Source organism: Tachypleus tridentatus, chromosome 2 (genome assembly GCF_004210375.1).
Source record: "Tachypleus tridentatus isolate NWPU-2018 chromosome 2, ASM421037v1, whole genome shotgun sequence".
Lineage (NCBI taxonomy): Eukaryota > Metazoa > Arthropoda > Merostomata > Xiphosura > Limulidae > Tachypleus > Tachypleus tridentatus.
In genome coordinates, this window is record NC_134826.1 from 57,850,110 (window position 1) to 57,874,942 (window position 24,833).

Here is a 24,833-nt window from a genome sequence, read left to right on the forward strand (position 1 = left end):
TGACTTAGTATTTCAAACCTTATAATTTTCAGTATTAGATTAAATATATTTTGTTGTTAAATAAAGATGTTTCCGCAGTGTTATGTAATAATCAGCTTTATCTGGAATAGCTCCCTTATAGGCATCATAACTTCAAGATTTTGTGTTTGTATTTTTATTGATGTTAAAATGTATTTTTCAATAATATTATACCAGATATACTGCATGATGTCAGTCTAGTAAAAGTTCTTTGGCCAAAAGGATATAACAATGTAGTTCGTGCAAAAGTTTAAGGTTAATAAAGACACCTGTAACAACTTAACATGTATGTCATTTGTATATGTGTCAAAAGTAGGGTGTTCCTCTGCTGTTGTTCCATTATTGCTGCTATTTAAAAAATGTATTATTTATTATATTTATGGTTATTTTAATTAGTTGTTAATTATTTTTGTTGTTTTATATTTTTTAAATATGTTATTATACTATAATATTACTGAGTTTAAAAAGTAATGAGTGACAAATACTATGGTTTTTAATAAACATTCATTGTTACCGAAACCTTATAAAACTTGTCATTACCTTGGACTTTACTAAAAAAATTAAGTTGATAGTAACGTCACTACTAATTAATTGTATTACTACCCACCAGTGAGTCTAGCTTATGTATTTTTTCTATCTGTATACATGTGTTGTAAAAATATTGAGTAAAATGTTTCATTATTTTTTATATGAGAAATATTGAAAAAGTTCATAAATAAATCGTTCCTTTCAGTACAACAATGTGTCCGACATGAAGAGTGCCTTGGCAATCTTCTCTGCATTGGTGATCATTGTGGGTGCCCTCCTCCTCTTCATCAGGAAGGATTTTTTGTATTTGTAAGTTATCAGTTTTATTTTGTATCTTTCTAGAAAACATCAGTTAAAAAATAGTTTTAATGATAATAATATACGACTGAAGCACAGCATTATGATTCTTGTCTAAAAACTATTGGTAGTAGACTTTATTACGTTTATGTAATTATAATGGTTGTTTATTTCGAATTATGCATAAGATAATTGAAAACTATATTTTTTTTCATGCTTGTATGATTTATAAGATACTATCTACAAAGTATCCTACCAATTACTACATTTTTTTATTATTACAGAGTAGTTTAACAAACATGTAAATCAAATTTAATATCTATATTTTCTGTGTCTAATCACTGCTGATAACACTTTGACAAATTTGCACAAATGTTCTGCATGTTGATCTTTTACACTATTGTTCATTATAATTAAGTCATTAAATGAAGCTGCTAGAAAAGGGTATTCTTTTTCTGTACCCCTCAAACAAGCTTTACATATATATTTGTTATATGTTGATTCTTTTGCAGTGCCATTTGTTGACCTGAGTGTAGTTTAGTACTGGAGTTTACAAACTCTCTTTATTAACTTGAAGATAACCTAAGAATGTCAAAAACTCTGTTCTGTACTTTATTTTAATTAAAGTTGTAATACCCATACCACCAGTCTTGAGAATACAACTCAAAAGATTTTGGTTATATATGTGTATATACTTCATTCTATATTACATTTAGTTTCTATTTTGTTTAAAAACTTTATTTGCCTTTATTAAGAGCTCTGTGTATAGAAATTAGAAATTTCATTCAATCTTATTGGTGTAATTAGAAAATGTTACTAATGTTTTTCTACATTTAGATTAAAGAACAATCCATTGTAACAATTATTATTTCTAACCTGTCATATGTCCAGTAACATAATATGCAGACACATATTGTATGCTTTTTGAGAGAATAAGATGTATTTATATTTGTTTTTAAAAGGTACTTTTATTTTTTAGTGGAAACAATTGCATGTTCATCCACAAATACGTGTCCAGAAAACCAGGAATGTGTGTATACAAATGAACAACACAGTTTGTGTGTGTGTCCAAGAGGCTTTGTTTTGACACCAAATGGATTTTGTAGAGGTAAGCATATAATCACTGTTATGTGTAGAGTATAAATAGATTGAGGTAAGCATATAATCACTGTTATGTGTAGAGTATAAATAGATTGAGGTAAGCGTATAATCACCATTATGTGTAGAGTATAAATAGATTGAGGTAAGCGTATAATCACCATTATGTGTAGAGTATAAATAGATTGAGGTAAGTGTATAATCACCATCATGTGTAGAGTATAAATAGATTGAGGTAAGCGTATAATCACCATTATGTGTAGAGTATAAATAGATTGAGGTAAGCGTATAACCACCATTGTGTGTAGAGTATAAATAGTTTGAGGTAAATATATAATTACAATTACTTGTGGAGTATAAATAGTTTGAGGTAAATAATTACTAAAAGTTGTAGAATATGATTAATTCTGAGATCTATCCTTATTATATCAAGCTATTTTCAAAGTAAGGTGCAAAGCCAAAAGTTATTTTCAGAAGGCAAAACATATAACTCACAAGTAATAATATTTTTATTTTATTTTTTCCAGTCTGATATTACATTTATTTATTCTTTTATCAGTTAATTAAATATTACAAGTAATTGATTTTAAATACTTTTTGTTGAACTTGTATTGGTTAAGATACAGATTTGTTCTTTTGTAGCTGATGGTTAACATATAAAAAAATTGATGATGCTTAAGTTCACAGCTCACCACTTTCCTGTACTACCATACAGAGTATGATTTTTTAATAACCTTGTTTGTCGTTGTTGTTGACACCTTTGTATAAACATTTCTTTACAGTCACAGAGCTATTAGAGTAAGCTTAGCAAATTCTAAATCACTTACTTTTAACATTTCTTTAACCCTTAATAAATATGAAAGTTTGGAGATGGTTTGATTGGGTAAGGAAGAAAACTTTTATTATAAACATACAACATTTCAACAAGATTGTCATCTTTTGATCCTGAGGATGACGTAACTTTGTCAAAACATCATACATTTATAATAAAGTTTCCTTCATTATCCAATAAAATCGTCTCTGATCTTTTATTTTTTATAAAGTACGTTCCATTAAAGTTAATGAATAACTGTGTTCTAAAGATCTGAATGAATGTGAACAAGCACCATGTGGAAAAGGAGCTCAATGTTTCAACACTGTGGGAGGCTACATTTGTAAATGCCCAACTGGAACAGTTGGTGAACCCAATTATGGAGGATGTAAGTCATTAGACCCTTATTATGCTTTGCCTAAACTAGCCTTATATATATATTAAACAAAGATACAGTGCACATCAACTCTTGTTGCATTTACAGTGTTAACATAGAAGCTGGTCAGGCAAGTTATTGTCAGTTATGACATAGTTAATTTCACTGTATTAACATGTATATTAGGAAAATTCTATTGCTACAGCTAAACTAACTATAGTTTGCTAATTTTCACTGAAGTATTTATTTTCATGTTTGTATGTCTTCTGTTTTAACATATAAATTATTTTAAGAAGGAACATTGGTCATCGTAGGTAGCATTTGTAATAAAAAATGTTTTTAAAATGACCTTCAGTATGTATTACAAATTTTGAAAGATGATATTTATATTTAATTAAAATGTAATTAAGTATTTTTATTAATTTTATTACAACCTCTCTCTGCTGAGACTACTGTAAGAAAGTGAAACTAATAACTACAACCTATCATTACCTTGCTAGTTATAAAGCTTAATTTAGTGTAATATTTTCTCTGCTGTGGATTCCCTTCAGAACAAGTTGATTAGTGTGTAACCAACTGTACAATGTAGCAGTTCCTTTTCTAAAGCAAAATCTACCTAATATCATCTTGTAATAATCCATAAAGAATTTAGCTCAGTTCAGGACTGTTTAAATATCATAACTTTAGAATAACCTTCCAGCAGCTGGTTCATTGTATAGGTTTGGTAACCACCAACAGTAACAACAACAATTATAAAAGAGGAATACTTCTTTACAGAATGTATCAATTAATTTAGTAATATAAACTTAGTTTAATTAGATACTTGATCTGACATTATGGTTAACTTTATTGTTTGTCATGAAATCATAGAAGTACCTAATGTCTTAGTTATACAGTCATATAATAAACGTATACAATTGATCAGTCAGTATTAGTTTTAAACCAGCAAAACATGTTAAAAAGTATTTTCCTCAAAAACTCGAAATTTGAATAGTCTGTTTCATTTTTATCTAGAAATTCACTTTCACTGTTAATAAATCTTTTAAGGTACCATACCAGAAGGTCATTGTCAAGTAAATGATGATTGTCCTTTTGACCAGGCTTGTGAGATCACCATCAAGAAATGTCATGGTAAGTGTAAATACTTCTGACTGATTAGGAAAATATATTAAAATATAAAAAGTACATTATTAATACCATGATGTTAAAAACTAGTTATTGTTAGCATTAAAATTTTACTGCTTAGAATAAGTATTATCTGATTAACATTCATGCTTTATATACTATTTAAAATAGGTATTACCTGATTAGCATTCATGTTTTATAAAGGCAATAATTTGTTTTTTCTATGTGGGATTTGTTTTTAATATTTGGTAAAATAAGCAAAATTAGTAGCATTTATGTAGACTACACATTAAAGTCAGAAAACAATGAATTAATATGAAGATTTCAGGAGACCAGTAGAGATTCATTTAAAAAGTAGATGCTTCCAGTCGAAGATCAAAATACAAGTGAACGTTTAAAACGTAAGCACAAGAGCATCTTTCCAAAGTGAAATGCATTCAACTTCACATACTTGATGAACATTTGCATTCAGGACCTTGAAGTACAAATATGACTGACTACAATAAGCTGTATATTAAATTTCATTATATGGTGGTGGTGGTGGACTAAAATATTTATTAAAATATTAGAATTGTTCACATGTAAAACCAACAGACTTACTCAGTGTGATAATATATAACTTAGTTAAATCATTGTTGTCATACAGCACTTCTTTCCTATGTTCTACCCTCAGTTCTCCCTGCTAAGAATTTAATTAACTCAAATTTTAATTACAGTTTTAGTTTTTTTATTCAAATAACTATTAGACCTCTTTGTAAAAAGTTATTGCTTGTTTGCTAATGGTTAAGCTTAATGAAATTTTGTAATTTGAGTTTTCCTTAGTTTAAGTGATCTCAATTTTTCATAGGTTAAACAGAGTCTGTATCAGAAATGTGTTAAATATTTCAGACAAGAAATATGAGTAGTTATGAATATAACTGGTGTAATAAGAATTAAAAACATATTACACTGTAATATATCTTTACCTACTTTATAAATAAATAGGTGTCACAAAAACAACTCTTTTACTAAATTTACCTTTTTCTGCAGATTTTGATAACATCAGCTTACTTTCATTATCACTTTTATTTAAAGTTTAATAAAAATTGATCAAAAGCTTTTGTCTCATGAGCATTTTGTAGAAAAGTGAGTCTGTATAAATGTGTATGTGTGGTGAATGCAAGTTGGTTGGAATGATTAAATGAATTCTTAGAAGGTTAGTGTTGTCTTTTGTTTCAGATCCCTGTCTGGCTGAGGAAATTTGTGGCTTGAATGCCCACTGCAAAGTGAATAGTCATAAACCTCACTGCTTCTGTCCAACAGGTTACACTGGGGATCCAAGATCTGGTTGTCACAGAAGTAAGTTACAAATACATATAGGATATAATTTCATGATTGTATCACATACGTAGTTTTAATGATAAATTTAAAACTCAGTCATAGTTGAACATTATAATATTTTTCTTATTTAGTGAATGTTGAAAGATGTACTACCTTACTGATTAAGAGATTTTTACAATAATTTTTGAAGAGTGAAATGATTACCAAAATCTTAGCTTTGTCAGATAAATTGAACAACAGTAGCAGCAAAAGTAATTGTTCAGTAATGAAATATTATTAATAAATTTAACCAAATGATACCGTTGTTTAGATGATTACTTTTATCTCTTTGGGTTTTTCATTCTTAAATTTATTTTCTTCATATATTCATCATCTTCCAGTTCAAGGTTGCCAGACAGATGAAAATTGTCCAGGGAATCTTGTTTGTTTACCCAACAAGTACTGTGGCTGTAGCGAAGAGTTCAGTAGGATATTTGACTTCTGTGTTTGTAAGTCTTCTCACTTAAATATTTTGTGCACTGATTGATTAAATTATGTCATTATCTGAAAGGTATTTATTTTCAGGAGTAATAACTGTGTTAGTAAAATAAAAATAAGATGAAAAATATTTTGGACAAATCACTTAACAATTACTTTACAAGAATAATATAAAAATAGTGAATGCTACCATATATAATTTAAAATTTGTCTGCTTAATTTGCTGTCTACAGATCTTTTCCCAAATGCCTGAAGATTTGAAGTCCTGAATTAAGAGTTTGGATGTTTGCCTCAATATACTTCATAGATTGTGCTGTTGAGCTAAAAGCTTTGTTACCACTATTTTATAATAGTTGCAATGCTACGATGTACTTTGTTTTTAGTACAAACCCATATTTGATGACTTAAAAGTGAAGTCTTAAAAATATTTATAACATTTTATCATACTTACTACCCAACTACCCAGCAAAAAAATTAACAGATTTACTAGTTTTTGCTGTATAGATAGTTCAACCAAATGTGTCTTTTTAAACCAGCAAATATACTAATAAAGTACTTCATTTAAAAATTCAGTATTTTATCATAACTTTTAAATCATAAAAAACATCTATCATGTCTTTATAGTGACCAGATTCTTTAAAGTAGATGTCTGTTTAAAAAATGGACAGCACAAAATCTATTTGTTTTAAAGTAATATATTCAAAACAAGTTAAATGTATGTACAAAAATTCATTATACTATTGGTTATGACAGTTGTATCCAGAGCTTTAAATCATTGCCTACTTTTTATCCAAGTCCACATGGGCAAGTTCAGTTACTTTAGAATACCTTTGACTAGACAGATTCTTCTTCTTTATCTCTGTTATTTCAATAATGTTGTGAAACCCACTTTAGATATTGACATTTATGGTTAAATTAGTAATCATACAGTCTAATTTCACTTTCATTAGTGTCAGATATAAAAGACTGTTTCAGTGTAGGTAGTATTAATAATTTATTTATTTTGTTTCTATTCCATCGATATTAAGGCTTTGTAGATTACTAGAAGACCTAAGTGATAGATGTATAAATAGTTGTGACCAGAAGAGCAGAAAGACAGTAAAAGTAAACTAACATGAATGAGAAGTTTGGTCAGGGAAAATTTAGAAAACGTAAAGTTGACAGTCAGGGAAGTGAATGACCTTACAGTTGTGTTAATATGAGATTAACAGCTTAAAAGAGATAAGAAGAAAAACTTTTTTCATCAGTAGCTGTTTTAAACTAATTTAACCCACTTATATGGACTTGATAAAAATCAGACAATTTTGGAAGTACAAAGAGCAGACGATTATTGGAAGTTCAGTAAGAACTTCACAACATTATTGAAATAACAGAGATAAAGAAGAAGAATCTGTCTAGTCAAAGGTATTCTAAGGTAACTGAACTTGCCCATGTGGACTTGGTGGTGTAAGTGAATTATACAGATATTATTGTGATAGAAATAGAGAAAAATAATTCATCTTGTCAGCTAAATTCTAAAGCAATTTAATTGGCCTAAATGGACTTTTGATAAGAAGAAGAGAACTATATAGTGTTTAAAATACAACTATAATTTCCACAATGTAAAGAAATATTGTACATATATTTAACTTGTTTTAAATATATGTATTATTTTAAAAACCAATGGAGTGTGTGCTTTTTGTTCATTATCGAATTTATCACCAATAAGTCACAGGTACTTACTGTAGAAGAATCCTTATCCCAATACACCCATATATCTACCTTACTATATATCCTATTAAACAGTAAGTTTCTAAAATCTACCTTAAGTTTCACTAACTTACTTTAACTTCTTCTTGCACTCTATATATGGAAGTATTTATAATACATGACAAAAAAATCTGGAAATATGTACCCCTCTAGTGACAACAATCTTCACCTAACAAGAAAACTTAGAAGCTTCAAGTAGGATGTCATCAACAGTATTGCAAAAGCCTAGTACAACAATTAACTGCATATACAATGTACAACTTGTACAGAGTCACATAAAGAAACTTGTTATAATTATCACTTTTAAAATAATTAAGTCCAAACACTCTTCTAATTAACATTTTAAGTTTGTAAACTAGTTACAGATCTACCTGCAATAAACAGAATGTATATTTATATTTACATATAAATAGGTATATATTTTTCATATTGGTAGTACATATTGGATCAATTAAGAATGAAATGTGTTTCTAACTTTTACATTTACCATACATCTCAGTTCATATTTTTATCTATAATTTTTAACTGGGATTTACTGTAATATTCTGTTTAGAAAGCTTTTTTTTTCACTTCTGTAGTGACCAGTAGAAACTGTTCAACTTCCAATCCTTGTCCAGAAAACCAAGAGTGCTCTTATTCTGGAGTTAATGTAGGTTATTGTGTATGTCCACGTGGTTTTGCTCTTCATTCAAATGGTTCCTGTACAGGTAAGAAGAAAAACATTTTGTTTACAAACTAACAATACAAATTTATTTTCATTTTTAATATTTTTTCCTATGGATTTTTGCCTTAGAGTTTTTATGTTACTTAATAATTGTGTCACTTTTATTGTTGTCCTTCCCAGTTCACAAAGAAAATTACTTATTTGAAGCATGGCCAGTGTTTTTTCTTTATTTTATAGTTTTTAAGCTGTATTTAGGTTATGTAGTTATAATGTTTTTGTTTTTTGTATTACAATTTATTAGACATCAATGAATGCAAAGATCAGATACATCAACCCTGCAGTATTGTTGAGTACTGTAGAAACACGTTAGGAGGTTATGAATGTCATTGTCCTAATGGTTTCCGTGGTGATCCCTATGATGGTCAGTGTTTCAAAATTGATGAAAATATTTGTCAATTTGATTATGAGTGTCCAGAAAATGAAATTTGTGACCTGTTCATCGGTACTTGTCAGGGTGAGTTTCAGATGAACATAGTATTTTTCTTGTACATATTTGCATGCCTTCTAGCTCAGGAGGATATCATTAGATGGTTTTGCTTATTCTTGTTTGGTAGTTGTAGTTTTTAAGAAGACAATTGGTTACTGCAACTTATTTTATTCAAGAAAGCTAATTTCATTGCAAAAGCTAAGCAATGGTTACAAAATTGTATTAAAAAGCAAATTACTAAATAGGAGTAAGATCTTAAGGATAGAGTCAAAATTAATTTATGAATTTTACAATGTGCATGAATTATTCAAAAGAGTGAAAAATGTAAACCAGCGAGCTTGGGCTCTGGCTAATAAAGAGTGTTACGAGATACTAACAAATTTTGAGATTTCTGTTGCAAACCAAACTTTGACTAAAATAATATATGTATAACAGTGGACAAACTACCAACTGCTGAGGACTTGATGAAAGGAAACTAAAACACTCAATACATTAATCACTTTGTTTGCTTTGGCACTTAAGGCCACTAGTTTTAAGTGTAACTGTAAATGCTTATTCTCTTTACTCTTCTTAGAGAACATAAAATACCCAGCAATTAGTTATTAATTTTCAAGTGAAAATATTTTATATAATATTTCTAACTATTTTTTAAGTATGCATATTTGGATGTTTTAATTTTTCAGATCTGTGTAAACAAGATCATACGTGTGGTCAGAATGCTATCTGTAAAACAGAAAATCATAAAACTTTGTGTAGTTGTCCTCCTGGATACAGTGGAAATGCAATGACTTCCTGTTTTAAAAGTAGGCAAAGCTCTGGATTGTTGAAGTTCTTTGTTCATATGTCATATGTTACAGTTGTTGAAAATCTTGTTCTATTTAAACAGTTTATGAAGAATCATATGTATGTTAGTTTTTCTGTACATTACATGTTTTATTATAAAAAAAATCCTGTTTGTCAGTTTTTTTATATAGCTAGATTCTTTACAGTAAGTGTCTAGATTTGTTGGTAATAAATTTCAACAATAAATAGACAGCATACTATTCACTTGTTTTTAAATAATTTATTCAAAACAAATCACATCTGTGTACAAAAATTAGTTACAACATAGATTATTACAGTTGTTTCCAGAGCTTTAAATAATTGTTTCTTTTATTACAAAGTCCATAGAGATGGGTTCAATAATTTTAGAACACCACTTGGCAAGACAAATTATTTTCCTTTCTGTCATCACAATACAATTAGTTACCCTGTGGGCTACCATAGTTGTATCTAGAATTTTAAATAATTTTCATTTACCTTAAAAGTCCACAGGCTGATCAGTTACTTTAGAAGCTCATGGACAAGATGAATTATTCTCCTCTACTTTGTTATTATAGTACAATTTGTGATTATTACACTTTAAAAGTAACCACTATACACACTTTATAGCTAAACTCACAATCAACCATTCTATATCTATTTCTTTCTGCACACTTTTATGATGTGTGACAGAAAAGTCTAGAAATATCTGTCCCTCTAGTAACAACAACATTATACATCATGAGAAAAACTTATAAGCTTTGAGTGAGACGAAGTCAACAATATTACAAAAGTTAAATTACACACACAATATACTACTTGTACAGAGTTACATAAGGAAACTTGTCATAACTTTTATTTTTGAAATAATTAACTTTTAATGCTTGTTATGAAAACTAAATAATAACTATTTAAGCTGAACAGTTTTGTATATCCAGTACTGTTCTTTTTAAACAGTTCATAAGGTGTCATATGTATTTGTAGTCTTTCTGAGTATTGTACGTGTTACTATTATTAAAAAAATCGTTTTATATTCATATAGTTCATAGAGCATCCATCATATGTAGGTGTAGTATTTCTGAATATTACATATATTAATATAATTGAAAAATCCTGTTCTATTCAGACAGTTCATATATATAGTCTTCTGAACATTACACATAAATTATTAATATAATAAAAAGTTGTTGTGTTTATTGTTGTGGCCGAGTATAATGTAAACACTTGTTTTTTTCAGTTATTCGATGTGGAGTAAATTACAACTGTCCTGGTAACCTACTGTGTCTAGACACTGATACTTGTGGTTGTCCTGTTCACTTTCAGAGGAAGGGAGACTATTGTTTATGTAAGGAACAATTTACAGCATTAGTGTTATTGTACACAAGAAACATATGCAAGATTTAACTTTGTTAATAATTAAGATACACAGGTTTTAGAGTGTGTAATAATTGTAATAAACTTATTTATTGTAATCAATATTTTTGGCATACTTTTGTTTTTTGAAGCAGACCAGACTGCTTTTGGTAAAGGTTACAGTTAATAGGGTTTAATCTGAGTAGTTGTTACTACAGAAAAGGTTTTCATGGAATAGTTTCTATTCTAAGTTTCATTTTTCAATCTTTGTAGTCCCCAGTGGCACAGTGGTATGTCTGTAGACTTACAATACTAAAAACCAGGTTTTGATAATTATGATGGGCAGAAGTGCTGATACCCCGTTGTTTACCTTTATGCTTAATTCAAAACAACAACAATCTTTGTAGCTGTTACAGTTAGTAAGATTATAGCTATTTGTTATAACTGTTATAAAAATGGTGGATGTAGTAGATTACAGAAATATATGCTGTTTGACTGTGTTGTATACAAGAACAATATGTTATGATATAAAAAAGATGTTTGTTAAATCCTTTTGATACCTGCATTTCATAGTGCAATTGTTTATCTCTTTCTTTAGTGACCAGCAGAAATTGTACCACCTCCAACCCTTGCCCTTCTAATGAAGAGTGTATCTATATAGGACCACATCAAGGATTTTGTATATGTCCTCGGGGTTTCAAAATTACACATACTGATGTATGTCAAGGTAACAGCCAAAATTTTCTGTTATTTTTGGATCTCTCATGACCTAGGTTTCAGCATGATGAACTGTGAATTGAAGGGGTTAATGGTTCATTGTCAAATTTTGGATATAAATGCTGAGATTTTTTTACAGTAGTTGTCTGTGACACGTTGGCAATAAATTCAAACAATAAACAGATAGGACTTAATACACTTGTTTTAAAATAGCATATATATTCAAAACAAATCATTCGTATATACAAAACTTTTGTACACAATAGGATATTACAGTTGTATCTAAAACTCTCAATTGTTATCTTTATATTTTGTCAAAGGTTCACAAGTCTAATTCAATTACTTTAGAATCCAAGAGATAAGATGAATTATTTTTCTTTACTATGTTTTTTACTATACAATCTACAATAAATTCACTTACATTACCACATGGGCCACCACAGTTGTATCCAGAACTTTATATAGATGTCTCCTTTTGTCAAAGTACACACAGATAGCTTCAGTTACTTTAGAATGCCCTTTAACATGACAAATTATTCTCCATGTCTCTTTTAAACTGTGGAACTCACTGTAAAATACCTCCTGTTATCACTAAACTAACACTTATGTAGTCTGACTTAACTGTTTGTGACTTAACTTTGCTTAACTTGTTCGTTATCACAGTTTTATACAGAGCTTTGAATAACTGTCTCTTTTTTCATCAAAGGTTAGCACAAGTTGTTTAAATTACTTTAGAACCCAATTGGCAAAACAGATTATATTTTCCTATTTCTGTTGCTACAATATAGCTGTAAATCACACTGTAGAAATTACCTGTTAAAGCTAATCACTCACCTTCCAGCTAATCTCACATTTTCTTTCTAACTTTTTACTATCTTCCTTACCTTGCTATATCTATATGTACTTATAACACGTAACAAAAACATTTAGAACTATATAGCTACCTAGTAGCAACAATATTACATAACTAGATAAACTTAGAAGCTTCAAGAAAGATGACATCTACAATATTACTAAAGTCTAATACAACAATAAAACTCCACACACAATTTGTAACTTGTACAGAGTTACATAACAAACTTTTCAAATAATTATCTCTAAACACTTGTCTCAAAAACCAAATAAATGTTAAATTGTAAATCACCAAATAAACCAAACATTAACTGTTAAGCCAAACAGTGTTGTATATCAAATATTCATGCCCCATAGATGTTGGGTGAATGTTATGATCAAATCCCACTGTTAAACTTGAGTGATCTTAGATTTGAAAAGAGGTGCTGTTAACTATCTGTATTTCCTCTAATCCACGAGTTGAAAATTATGGAAGGCTACAGCATGTATCCCTTGCATAGCTTTGTTTAAATATCTGAAATAGGAAACAAACTGACCATTTTCTCATACTTTGTTATACTTTTGTATAACATGGATTGCTATGTCTTATTTAAATTTATATTTCAGTAACACAAAAAGGTTTTTATGATTATAAGTATTTTATAGAATGATCATTAAATACTTTACATTCTCCATGCATCAAATTGCTTCTGGGTCCATTACTTTGTTGGTTGTATGGTCTCAAATGACAGGAAGTGTTTTTGGCAGATATACTTTTAATATTGCAATGAATTCCACCATCTGAAAGTCCAAATAAACTTTGCATTTAGTTATTTGATGGTTAATCATTAACAACTTTTATATATAGATGTCAACGCTAAACCCACAAGGCAGGAACAGTAATTATGTTATGTACAGTTAATTGGCATAATTTATTCTGAAATCCAGAATCATTGAAGAACAATAGTTTAATAAACCCTTAATTTAAAAAAAAATGCTAATATCAATGTAGTTTATTTCAAGTTTTTTTTAAGTAATTCAAATGTAAAATACAAATTTTTATTCTTAAAACTTCAAATACAAAAATCTGTATAACTCTTGACTTGCTGCTTGGAACCCTATATATATCTAGATAGAGACTGACACAGAGTAATAGAAATAATATGAAAACACTGAAGCTACACATGTACAGGAGTTACAAGCAATGAGTAATGTTACAAAATATTATCACAGAAAGTACAAAATAAAAATAAGTAAGTTGTATAGTGCACTATTATTTTGTGTGTGAGCACTTTGCATTACAATTTTTGTCATGCTGCCAAATATATTATTAGTGCACGATTGTGACATATTATTCCAAGTATCTTGTATTTCTCCCCACAATTCAGCCAAGTTTTTAGTTTCCTTTTTACTAACTTAATTTTTGCATAAGCCCATACAGCCTCAAGAATATTCATGCTGGAACTTTGTACATATTAAACCATATCTTAATATAAATGTTGTTTATTGATTATGGTGCTGTTTCAGTCTTGGGAGCCATGGCTACCAGCTACCATGTATTAACTGCTAGTATTGGGTATTGTATTTGATATTAACTTCTAATCAAAGGAAGTTACCAACTTAGAGAAAAACTAGAAATCAACTTAGTAATGACTAAATTTCTTTTGGAAAAATGATTGGAATGCGTTCTCTTATCTGTTAGATGTTCTTGCCTTTAAATGTATTTTTAGCAAAAAAAAAAAGACAATAATATGAGACTCAGCCAACATAAGAAATTTTGGTTAGTCCTAAACACATATATTAAGCTAACAGTGCAAAACAATTTACATAATAAAAGTATAATAAGAGTAATAAAGTCAAAAAGAGTAAAATTACATATATTAAAGATTGACTTCCTAGTTGTACCTTTATAGACTTTATACATCTACTGTATACTAATCAAGCTAAAAAATACTTATTTTGGTCATATTCATAGATCTCTAGCTGAATTATTTGGTTCCACCAAGGGTCTTATACGTGCTTGCAACTCCACTAGGTGGCCAGCACACTACAGGTTTATACATGCATTTTTAAATGTGAAAATTATGTTATTTGTACATAATTGTGCATTATTTTTTTATTAGGAAAAAGTAGCACAACTGTACCAACTCCTGTTTAAAAGTATCTCACAAGATATTTTAGAATTTTTTTGAAGAAATAAGATTGTGACTAAAATTCTTCAAATTAGTAAATCAATGAAAAACATTTAGAATTTCACAAATATTTCTGATATTTTCAATATGGGTAACTTGTGTTTTAGTTGTATTAACTTTTGCTTTAAAATGTTTAGACATATATATTTTTAAATCAAACTACTAAAGTGGCAGTTTAATAGAATATATATTTTTTTTATTCGGACATTTACACATAGCCGTTAATAAATCTTTAACAAACATATGTTTTACTTATTGAAACTTATTTACCTATCAAGAAGCAAGGTCCACCTTCTAAAAGTGGCTTTGTCCTTCTTCAATATCTTATTCTGTTGTGTTTTTTAAAGTTATATTTGTTCCTGTTTGTATTGAGATTTTGTGCCAAAATTACATGTATTACAAGAAGGGAGTTGTATGTTTTGAGACTGAATTGTCTACTGAATTTTTCACATGAAATTTTGAACATAATTACATTAATAGATTAAATATAATTAATCTGCTGAATATTATACTGGGAAGAGCTAAAAAAGACATACTGGACATAGTGGTAATTCACTTTAACTTTTCTTTCATAGGAAACGAATTAATTGTAACTAAAGTATAGAAGTAGCATACAAAATGTTGTAGTTTTGCGTATAAATCTAAACAATGTAGAGCCTGTGTGATTACAGACATATTCATTTATAAAGTTGTAATTTCCTCCAGAAAGTTTGAATTTAATAATTACAAGTTAGAGCTTTCTGTATGACTGTCTTTTTTGTTCAACAAAAGTATGATAAAATAGCATGCACATTTTTGCAGCTAAGCCTTTATGTTTAACAAATTAATGTATGTGTGAACCTCATATGAAAGATATTTTGTATGTGAAATTTCAAAATTTAAGAAAATAATTAAGACAATTGACTTATAAAACACTTAGTTCAAAAACATTATTGATACTGTTTTAGGTATGTTGTAGAAGTCATGCATTTTGAGAAGTTGTTATTCTTTTGTTTATTAATTTGTTTGGGCTTATCTCTTCTGGCCCCTTGATGAATTCATTGTAAGCTTTAGACCAAATTATAACACTAAAATTGTGGTTCAATCCATGTGGTGAGCACAGTGCAGTTGGCCTAGCATGCAGCTTTGAACTTAAACAAACTTACCTTTTCTGTTAATATTTGAAGACATTAACGAATGTGAACAGTTGGATTCTGTGTGTGGAAGAAATGCAGATTGTACTAATCTACCAGGAAGCTATCGTTGTACCTGCCCGGTGGACACTATTGGAGATCCATATTTGGGCAAATGTAAGTATGTCTGTGCTATGTATGTAAATTTGATATACTGCTGAAGATAGTACTTAAAATGTAATTTTAAAACTTTGAAGAAAATTCCAAACATTAAGCCTTCTACTCATCACGTAATATTAAAACTTCCTCCTGTCAGACAACAGCTCAAACATCAAATTATATGCATAAGGTACAACAGTGTGACCATAGCTCAGCAACATGAAAAATGTGTTCTTCTCTACAAAGACTGTTGTTGAGTAATTAGTAAACTACGTCTTAATTGTACTCAACTTTCACATATTTAAATGTCAAATTATACATGCGTACAACTCATACTTTTACATTTTAAAATACATACATATAATTTTTTTCAACAAATTACTAAAAGGTATTTTATTAATAACATGATATTTTTGAGTTAGAAGTAACAGCACAATATATTTTTCAAATTACTTCAAATGAGTAGTATCAGCTAGCATATTTGTCATGCAAACAAGAAAAAATTATTTTGAATTTATCACTGCTAAATTACTAACAACCCAAATATTATATTATAGTCTTTAAGCCATCAGAGGTATTCCTGAAAATGATCTAAGAAACTTTTCTTAATTCATTATATCATTTGTTGGAAATGATTTTAAGAAAGGGCTAAGTGGTTTTCTTTCTTGTTCTTTAGGTGAAGTGATAATAAAAAAATGCAATACCAATGATGACTGCACATCAGATAAGCAGTGTGACCAAAGTAGTGGACAGTGTATCAGTAAGTATAATATTTTATTTTTTGAATGAATTTGTTTATGCTTGCATCATTGGGACTTAATCATAATAATGTGTACTTATGAGCGTATATACACATACACCCACACAGATCTTATGTTCTTGTTTCCTTAAACAATATATAGTGACTGGTCAACTGTCTACCCAAAATCATATTGACTTATATTAGTTATTATTAATCTTATAAATCTAATGTTTTGAATGTAGTGGTGATTCACATAGTAATTGAAAAGTTGCATTATGCATAGCTAAATTTGTGAAACATAAAAAAAAAAAACTACTAGAAATTATAGTGTGGATTATGTTCTTTAAAGTAACCCCCATTATGGAATTGATGTGAAAGTTATGATTGGAGAAGAAGAAAAGGAGTAAAAAAGGTTCTAAAAAGCTTTTAGAACATGTTACGTAACTTGAATTTGGCACAACAATATTTAATGTAACTGCTTTGTTATTTAATGTATGTATTACTATTATTAAGATAAACAGTTTGGTGTCTCTCAAATTAAAGAATGATTTAAGAGTAATTATTCCTATGATATCTGTTGCTCATATATCACCCCTTGTTTAGGTCCTTGTTATATTTGTGGTAAAAGAACAACTTGCACAGCCACTGCACACGAAGCCATTTGTATTTGCGAAGCAACTTTAGTAGGAGATCCTTATGACAAAGACTTAGGATGCTTTGAGAGTATTGGTAATTTCAATTAAAATGATATTTTTAGATTTAGTAGTAGCTTTAGGTTTTACATGAGTGACCAAATTCCCATAATTCATTTAATTAACTTGGTAAAATATTTACATTCAACTCTGGACACACCTTTTATATTCACAAGATTTCTTTAGTACAGGATATTTTAATTGGCTGCAGTTCCCAAGATGGTGAATTCACTGGGTGTAATTCCAATATCACAGTCTTGTAAACAGTGATGAAGAACAGCCAAATGAATATATATACGTATATATTTTAGTAAAAATGAATGCATCTTAATGAAGTTAAATAAGCAAAATCACAAGGAAGGACTGCATTAAAAATTGCAAATCCAAACCTCTGACTAAGTATATTTGTTTATTATAACTTAAAAAACAAGGTAAAACAAAAATAAACAAAAAAATGATGAACTAATTGACATGATCCCAACGTGCAAGCCATAATCAGGGATTATAACATGTACCCTAGGCTTTGGAGGTGACTGAGAAAGTAGGACCCACATTGCAGTGGGGATACACCATCTATCAGTTTTAAACTACATTTGCCAGTCACATATAAAAAATGAACAAGTTGCAATAGATATAGAAACAGAAATTAGGAGAGCAAGATGTGAGTGCTCAAGCCACCTATGTCTCACATCTATATCACCCAGCACTGCCTGCAGACAGTTGTGGGAAAATGATTGCTCTCTCAAGTAAAGAAGAAAAAATTAATTGAAATAAAAATAAGAAAAAGAAAATAAGGAAATAAGTTACTACCATTTGGGGGTAAGTAAGTTGAAAACTTATCTCTTGAAATTAGCCTCCAGTAAGGAGGCAAATAAAAAACATTTCACACTAAAGAAAGCTAACTGATAAACAAGGTGTATCCTGAGTTGAATGTAAATCAAACAGTTCATATTTGCTTCTGAAACTATGATTTCATCATTGCCTGAGAATGGTAGAGAATCGCTTTATTTCAAGCCTAATATAGGAATAAATTTTCGTTGATGTCACTTTTACACCTGTCCTGACTTTTTGTAGCATTATAACTCTACATGCAATTATTACAACAGTACCAGAACTCTAATAAAATTATTTACTTAAAACTTGTTAGTAGTGATATAAAAACAACTACTTTTTAAAATGAAGTTTACTCTTTAAATGTACAAAAAATGCATTGTACAAGATTATTATATTAAAAACTTATCGAATTTTCATAAAAACAAACCTCACATTATTAGGATAAATTATGTTTTGAAATGAATTTAAAAGTGTACAATTGCAGTTATCTAAAAAAGATGTTAATTACATGTACATGAATGTTTCTAAAATATATAAGATATATTTTCTGAGTTATATTTTTGCCAAATTAATCCAAATTATTTCTACAGATCCTGAAGTCAAAACCCCTGTACCTCCTACAGATATATCAGGTGACTTTTTGTTTTAAATTTTATTAATCTGATACAAATTAATCATTTTCTATTCTCCATATTTATTTTAGAAAGTAATTTATTTCTGTGACATGCATATGGCTCCAATGTTAAAGTACTGTATTAATTGGAGGATAGTAATATAATACTAATCTCATCTTATCAGTTATGTTATAGTTGTGATTATGAATCTTTCTTTTTCTTGGGAGCCATTTAATACACTGCTAGCCAAAATCTTAAAGCCAATAAACATAAAGAAAAAAATATGCATTTTGCATTGTTAGACTCACCCACCTATTTGAGTAAAGCTTCAAAAAATAAAAATAAGAAAAGGTAAAATAAAAATGACAAACTTTTTTAGCATTCAATAGGAAAAATGTGAACATTGTGAAATTAGCTTAAATACTAGCTGGTCAAAAGTTTAAGACCAGGCTGAAATGAAGCGTTAATCAGTAAACACATAACAAAATTTAGTCATTAGTGTTCAAGCATTAGCATTGTCAACAACTCCCACTGACATCTTCTGTATTACATTGGGTAAAAACATGGCAGAAGCTAAAAAGTTGACAGAGTTTGAAAGTGGCAGAATTGTCAAGCTGCAAAAGCAAAGTCTCTCTCAATGTACCATCCCTGGTGAGATTGGACATAGTAAAACTGCTGTTGCAAATTTCTTAAAAGACCCTAAGGAATATGGAACAAGAATTTCAAGTGGTCGGCCCAAGAAAATTTCACCGGTGTTGAGCAGGAGGATTCAACTGGTTGTCCAGCAAGACACCAGCAGATCATCGAACCAAATTAAGGCTCTTATGGATGCAGAATGCAGCTCAAGAACAATAAGACGGCATCTACGAGAGAAAGCCTTTAAAAACTGTAAATGTCTTCAAAGGCCACTCCTCCTTTGACACCATGAAACAGCTTGATTAAACTTTGCTGAGAAGCACCAAACACGGGATGTAGAAAAGTGGACAAAGGTTTTGTTCTCTGATGAGAAGAAATTTAACTTGAATGGTTCAGGTGGCTTTCAACGTTACTGGCATGATAAGGATATCCCACCGGAGACATTTTCTACACGACACAGTGGAGGAGGTTCCAGCACGAGCTGGAGTGCTTTCTCCTTCCATAGAAAAATGGAGTTTCAGATTATACAGGGGCATCAAACAGCAGTTGGTTACATTGGCATGTTGGAGAGAGCATTCTTATTGACTGAAGGCCCTCGCTTGTATGGAAATGACTGGATCTTTCAGCAGGACAACACTGCAATCCATAATGCCCACAGGACAAGGGATTATCCATATTTCATGTTGAATAACGTAATTTTTTTGGACCATCCAGCGTTTTCGCCGAACTAAATCCTATTGAAAATTGTTTGGGGCAGATGACAAGGGAAGTCTGTCGAAATAGACGTCAATTCCAAACAGTGCATGATCTTCGTGAAGCCATCTTCACCACTTAGAATAACATTCCAGCCAGCCTTCTGCAAATTCTTATATCGACCATGCCAAAGCAAATGTTTGAAATTATTAGCAATGATGGCCGTGCAACTCATTACTGAGACTTCTTGTTGGGCATTTCCTACCCTGTTTAGGACTTCTTTTTGGTATGGTCTTAAACGTTTGACCAGCTAGTAGTTAGGCTAATTTCATGGTGTTCACATTTTCCCTATTAAATGCTAAAAAAGTTTTGTAGTTTTATTTTCCCTTTTCTTATTTTCATCTCTTGAAGGTTTACTCAAATAAGTGGTTGAGTCTAACAATGCAAAATGCATATTTTTTCTTTATGTTCATTGGCCTTAAGATTTTGGCCAGCAGTGTACTTATAATTGTAGTGTTTTTAAAAGTATATGAAATAGAATCTAATATACCAATTCAAATTATTATTCATTAATCTGATTGTAATTTAGTTAGTCATAATTTCAAAAAATAATGAAAATTATACATCTTTTGAACTGAATAACTGTTTCTTTGTCTATTACTTGAAAATAATCAGAGTTTTATGTAACTTGATATGCTTTCTTAATCTGTTTAATTTTAGTAATGTGCCTTGCTGATGGAATCCAAGTTTCAGTTCATCTTGATGGCTTTAATGGTGTTCTGTACGTCAAAGGACACAGTGAAAATCCTCAGTGTCGTCGCTTTGTTGCTAGTAGTGACCAACAGGCTGTTGACTTCAAAGTGTTGTTTAACACCTGTGGTTTATTCCACATCAGTGTGAGTTCATACATCACTTGAAATAAGCTTGACACACAGCAGAATCATATACCATGTGAACAGTTTAACTTATTCTCTGGATTTGTTGACTTTTAAATTTTTGACAAACTTTTTTTTATATGTATTTCTTATTAAACTTAATAACACAAAGGTATATTCCTACATTAATATAAGCTAGGCCCTCCAGTGGCACAGCAATATTTCTGTAGACTTACAATGTTAGAAACTAGGTTTCAATACCCATGGTGGGCAAAGTATAGATAGCCCATTGTGCAACTTTGTGCTTAACTTCAAAACAAACAAAGTAAAAGCTAGTTTAATGGATGATTCAGTTTTAGAACCCTCTTGATTTGTTTAGTTTTGCTGAATTGTTCTTGAAAGTTTTGTTTTGTTAGGATTCTTGTATGATAATAATAATATAACACATAATTTTCCAATTTATTCAAGTTAATACATAAGTTTTTCATAGTTCAAGAATAATTAGTAAATCATGAAAAAATTAAAAAGTTCATAGAAGTTTCTTTTCTTTTTGAAATAAGTAATATCCATTTTACCCCTACTAACCTGCACTTCTAAATCTGTATTTTTTATGTATATTTTATTCAAGCTTCTAAAATTACTACTCAATATAAATGTAGTAGAGTAGTTTTGACTTTAATTGATTATATTTGCCTCTTCTGTGTCTACACTGCCTAAAATATTCTTAATAGATTGTACATTTTTTACTTAAACACCCTAATTAACATACATTTTAATTACTCTAGTAATTATTTGTAAAACAGTTTTATTTTGTTTACATTCATTAATGAATACCATAAGTATAGCAAAGTGTAACTGTTTAATAAAATCTTAAGAATATAATCTGTGTAAATGATCTTTTAGGATCTGAAAACAATATTTTTTTTACCTTTTTAGGGAGAAGCTTCATTTATTCTAGTTATCCAGAAACACCCAAAACTGGTCACCTTTCGTGCACGAGCATACCATGTCAAGTGTGTTTACACCACTGGGGAGAAAACAATATCCTTGGGATTGAATGTCAGGTGTTAAACATAAGTGTATTTTTTCTCAGGAATTGTATTTCTTAGTTTATTTCAGAAATATCTGTGAAAACGAAACATTATAATGCTCCTACTTGACTTTGATAAAGATTCTAGTTTCTAATACAGTGCCTTACCTCCTCTCACACAAATAACTTTTCTCATTCAGTGCTGCCTTCTATGTGCAGAATTTTATTGCACATGTCATGAGCCTTAATGCTCCCACCCATCTGGAATTGACTGATTTCAATGCATCTCGCATGCAACAATCCTCCACCAGTAAGAGTGTGACATATTCTCTTGAGTATGCAATTGCATATAATTCTTTTTATTTAGTTCTAACAAACTATCACTTCTCAGCAGTACACATGTTGTAACTTTCAGTTTGTGTGTGTTTTCTTATAGCAAAACTACATCGGACTATCTGCTGTGTCCACCAAGGGGAATCAAACTCCTGATTTTAGCATTGTAAATCCGAAGACTTACTACTGTCCCAGCAGCGGACTTTTAGTTTGTGCTCTTGTTTTTTATTTTAATTTTCTTCCATATGTTTCTATTAATCTCTCTTAACAAGTTTACTCTTTATTATACAGTAGTGATATTTGTAACTTAGTGAGTTATTCTGAAGTTGAATTATTTTATATTTCTATCGAGTTATTGAAATTATTACTTCATTACAAAAGCTTTTTATTTATTTCTGCCAACACAATTGAATTTGGTTGTTCATTACAATTTTGGAGGTTACATGTTCTATCAACACATTTACACAGGCTTCAAGTAATGGACTCTGCTGGATAATTTTTGGTTTTACTTTGTCAGGAGATTGATTGCCCACTAAGCTAACCTTCAGTAGGTCTATCCTCGATTTTGGCAACCCACACATTTTGACATACAGTCCACTGACTTTGGAAACAAAACACTAGATATTATTTTGTTCTGGTTGTTGAATAATTGTATTTTTAATATTATTATCTGTATTTATTTAAGTTCTATAACATAAGTTTCATTTGATTGGTTGATACTCATAGTCAAGTTGAGGCTAGAAATTAGGCTTAGATTTTTTTTCACCCATACCACTGATACCAGGGTTCTTTGTTATTTTAAGATTATCTGTAATTCATCTTGCTAATACATCAATCATTTAACTATATTGTTTTACATCTCATATATAGGTTATTATTAATATACACTTACTTAATTTTATAAATTAATGTTTATTTCATTTGCATTATTATTTATCTTTTATATTAACTTGGTTTGTGCCAGGATCTGCATTAATTTATCTCAGTATTGTATATATTTATTGGTAGGTTAAAATTTTCATTTCAGTACTTAGTGATATCCTTTGACTTGCATTGTTCAATTTTGTCTGTTATTTTCAGTTTACCTGTAGTTCTTATGGGGTAATCACTAATTAAGCTTAATATATTGTTAGCTTAGGCTAAATAAGTGTCTAGTTATACTTCTAGATTAATTAATAGTAATATAACAATTTTGTTTTCTTCAACACATAACATGTATTATGTATGTTTATTTCATTGCATAATTTCTTACCATTAATTTAGTTGAACTTACAATCTATGGGTTTTACTTTTAAAATCCCTTGTGTGTACTTTTAGAGAATGGGATTTACCCTACTTGTTCCCAGTATTGCTTGGCTTCCTCCTATAGTTTTTGTAACAAGAGAAATAAAAGCAGACAGTTGTTAGAAGTTGTTTGATGTTGAGGCTATGAAAATTTCTAAAATGCCTTAGTGAGAGATATAAATAGGAACAATCTGACGAGAAACCAGAGGGTGGGAAGAGGGCCAAAAGTGAAGCTGAGTGAAAGAGAGTTTCAATTAAAGAAAGATTATAAAGTGTAAAATTAAATGCCATAGGAGAGAATAGCTTAACAGTTGATATGATAATGTGAGATTAACAGTTTGCTGACATTTTAGGAAAACAATTTGTCTGTCAGAGGTTGTTCTAAGCAATTGATCCTGCTTACATGGACTGACAAAAAACAGACATTTTTTGAAAGTAGTCCTAAATATATAAAGCAGACAAGTATTGAAAGTTCAGGATACAACTGTGGTAACTCAGCAATGGCATACACCACTATTTTTGTGAATTATACACTGATATTGTTTACAATAAAATAGAGAAAAATAATTCAGTTTTTTTAGCTGAATTTTAAAGCAGTTGAATTGCCCGAAGTGGACTTTTGACAAAAAAGAAGAGAACTGTATAGTATTTAACATACATTTTCAATACACATAGTGTAAAGAACTTTTGTATACACATTTAAATTGTTTTCGATATATTATTTTAAAACAAGCAAAATGCATGCTGCTTACTTATTTTTTAAAAATTTATTGCCAACAAATCACAGACATCTACTGTAGAAGAATCCTCAGCTTAACATGCCTGTTTATTTTAACCTGCTATATATCACATAGCATAACAAACTGTGACTGGGTAAGTTACTTTTTAGTATCTGTACCTCTTATTTTTCACAAATATGTACTATTTTTTCTTTATGTATCTCACTCTGGGCAGGTGTTTGTATGTACAGGTATAATTGAATTAG

The 24,833-nt window shown here is 29.7% G+C and overlaps 1 protein-coding gene across 1 annotated transcript in view; it reads left to right on the forward strand.

Annotated features, from left to right (window-relative positions):
• Positions 1-24,833, forward strand: part of LOC143245504 (uncharacterized) — a 357,087-nt gene that overhangs the window by 324,943 nt on the left and 7,311 nt on the right. The window contains 18 exon segments of the mRNA XM_076491867.1: positions 752-855; positions 1,262-1,287; positions 1,806-1,951; positions 3,024-3,140; positions 4,176-4,259; positions 5,472-5,591; positions 5,954-6,061; positions 8,378-8,506; positions 8,765-8,977; positions 9,634-9,753; positions 10,989-11,096; positions 11,703-11,831; positions 16,011-16,133; positions 16,792-16,875; positions 17,461-17,586; positions 18,974-19,015; positions 21,047-21,222; positions 22,138-22,265. Of these exon segments, the coding sequence (XP_076347982.1) occupies positions 752-855; positions 1,262-1,287; positions 1,806-1,951; positions 3,024-3,140; positions 4,176-4,259; positions 5,472-5,591; positions 5,954-6,061; positions 8,378-8,506; positions 8,765-8,977; positions 9,634-9,753; positions 10,989-11,096; positions 11,703-11,831; positions 16,011-16,133; positions 16,792-16,875; positions 17,461-17,586; positions 18,974-19,015; positions 21,047-21,222; positions 22,138-22,265 (2,083 nt within the window).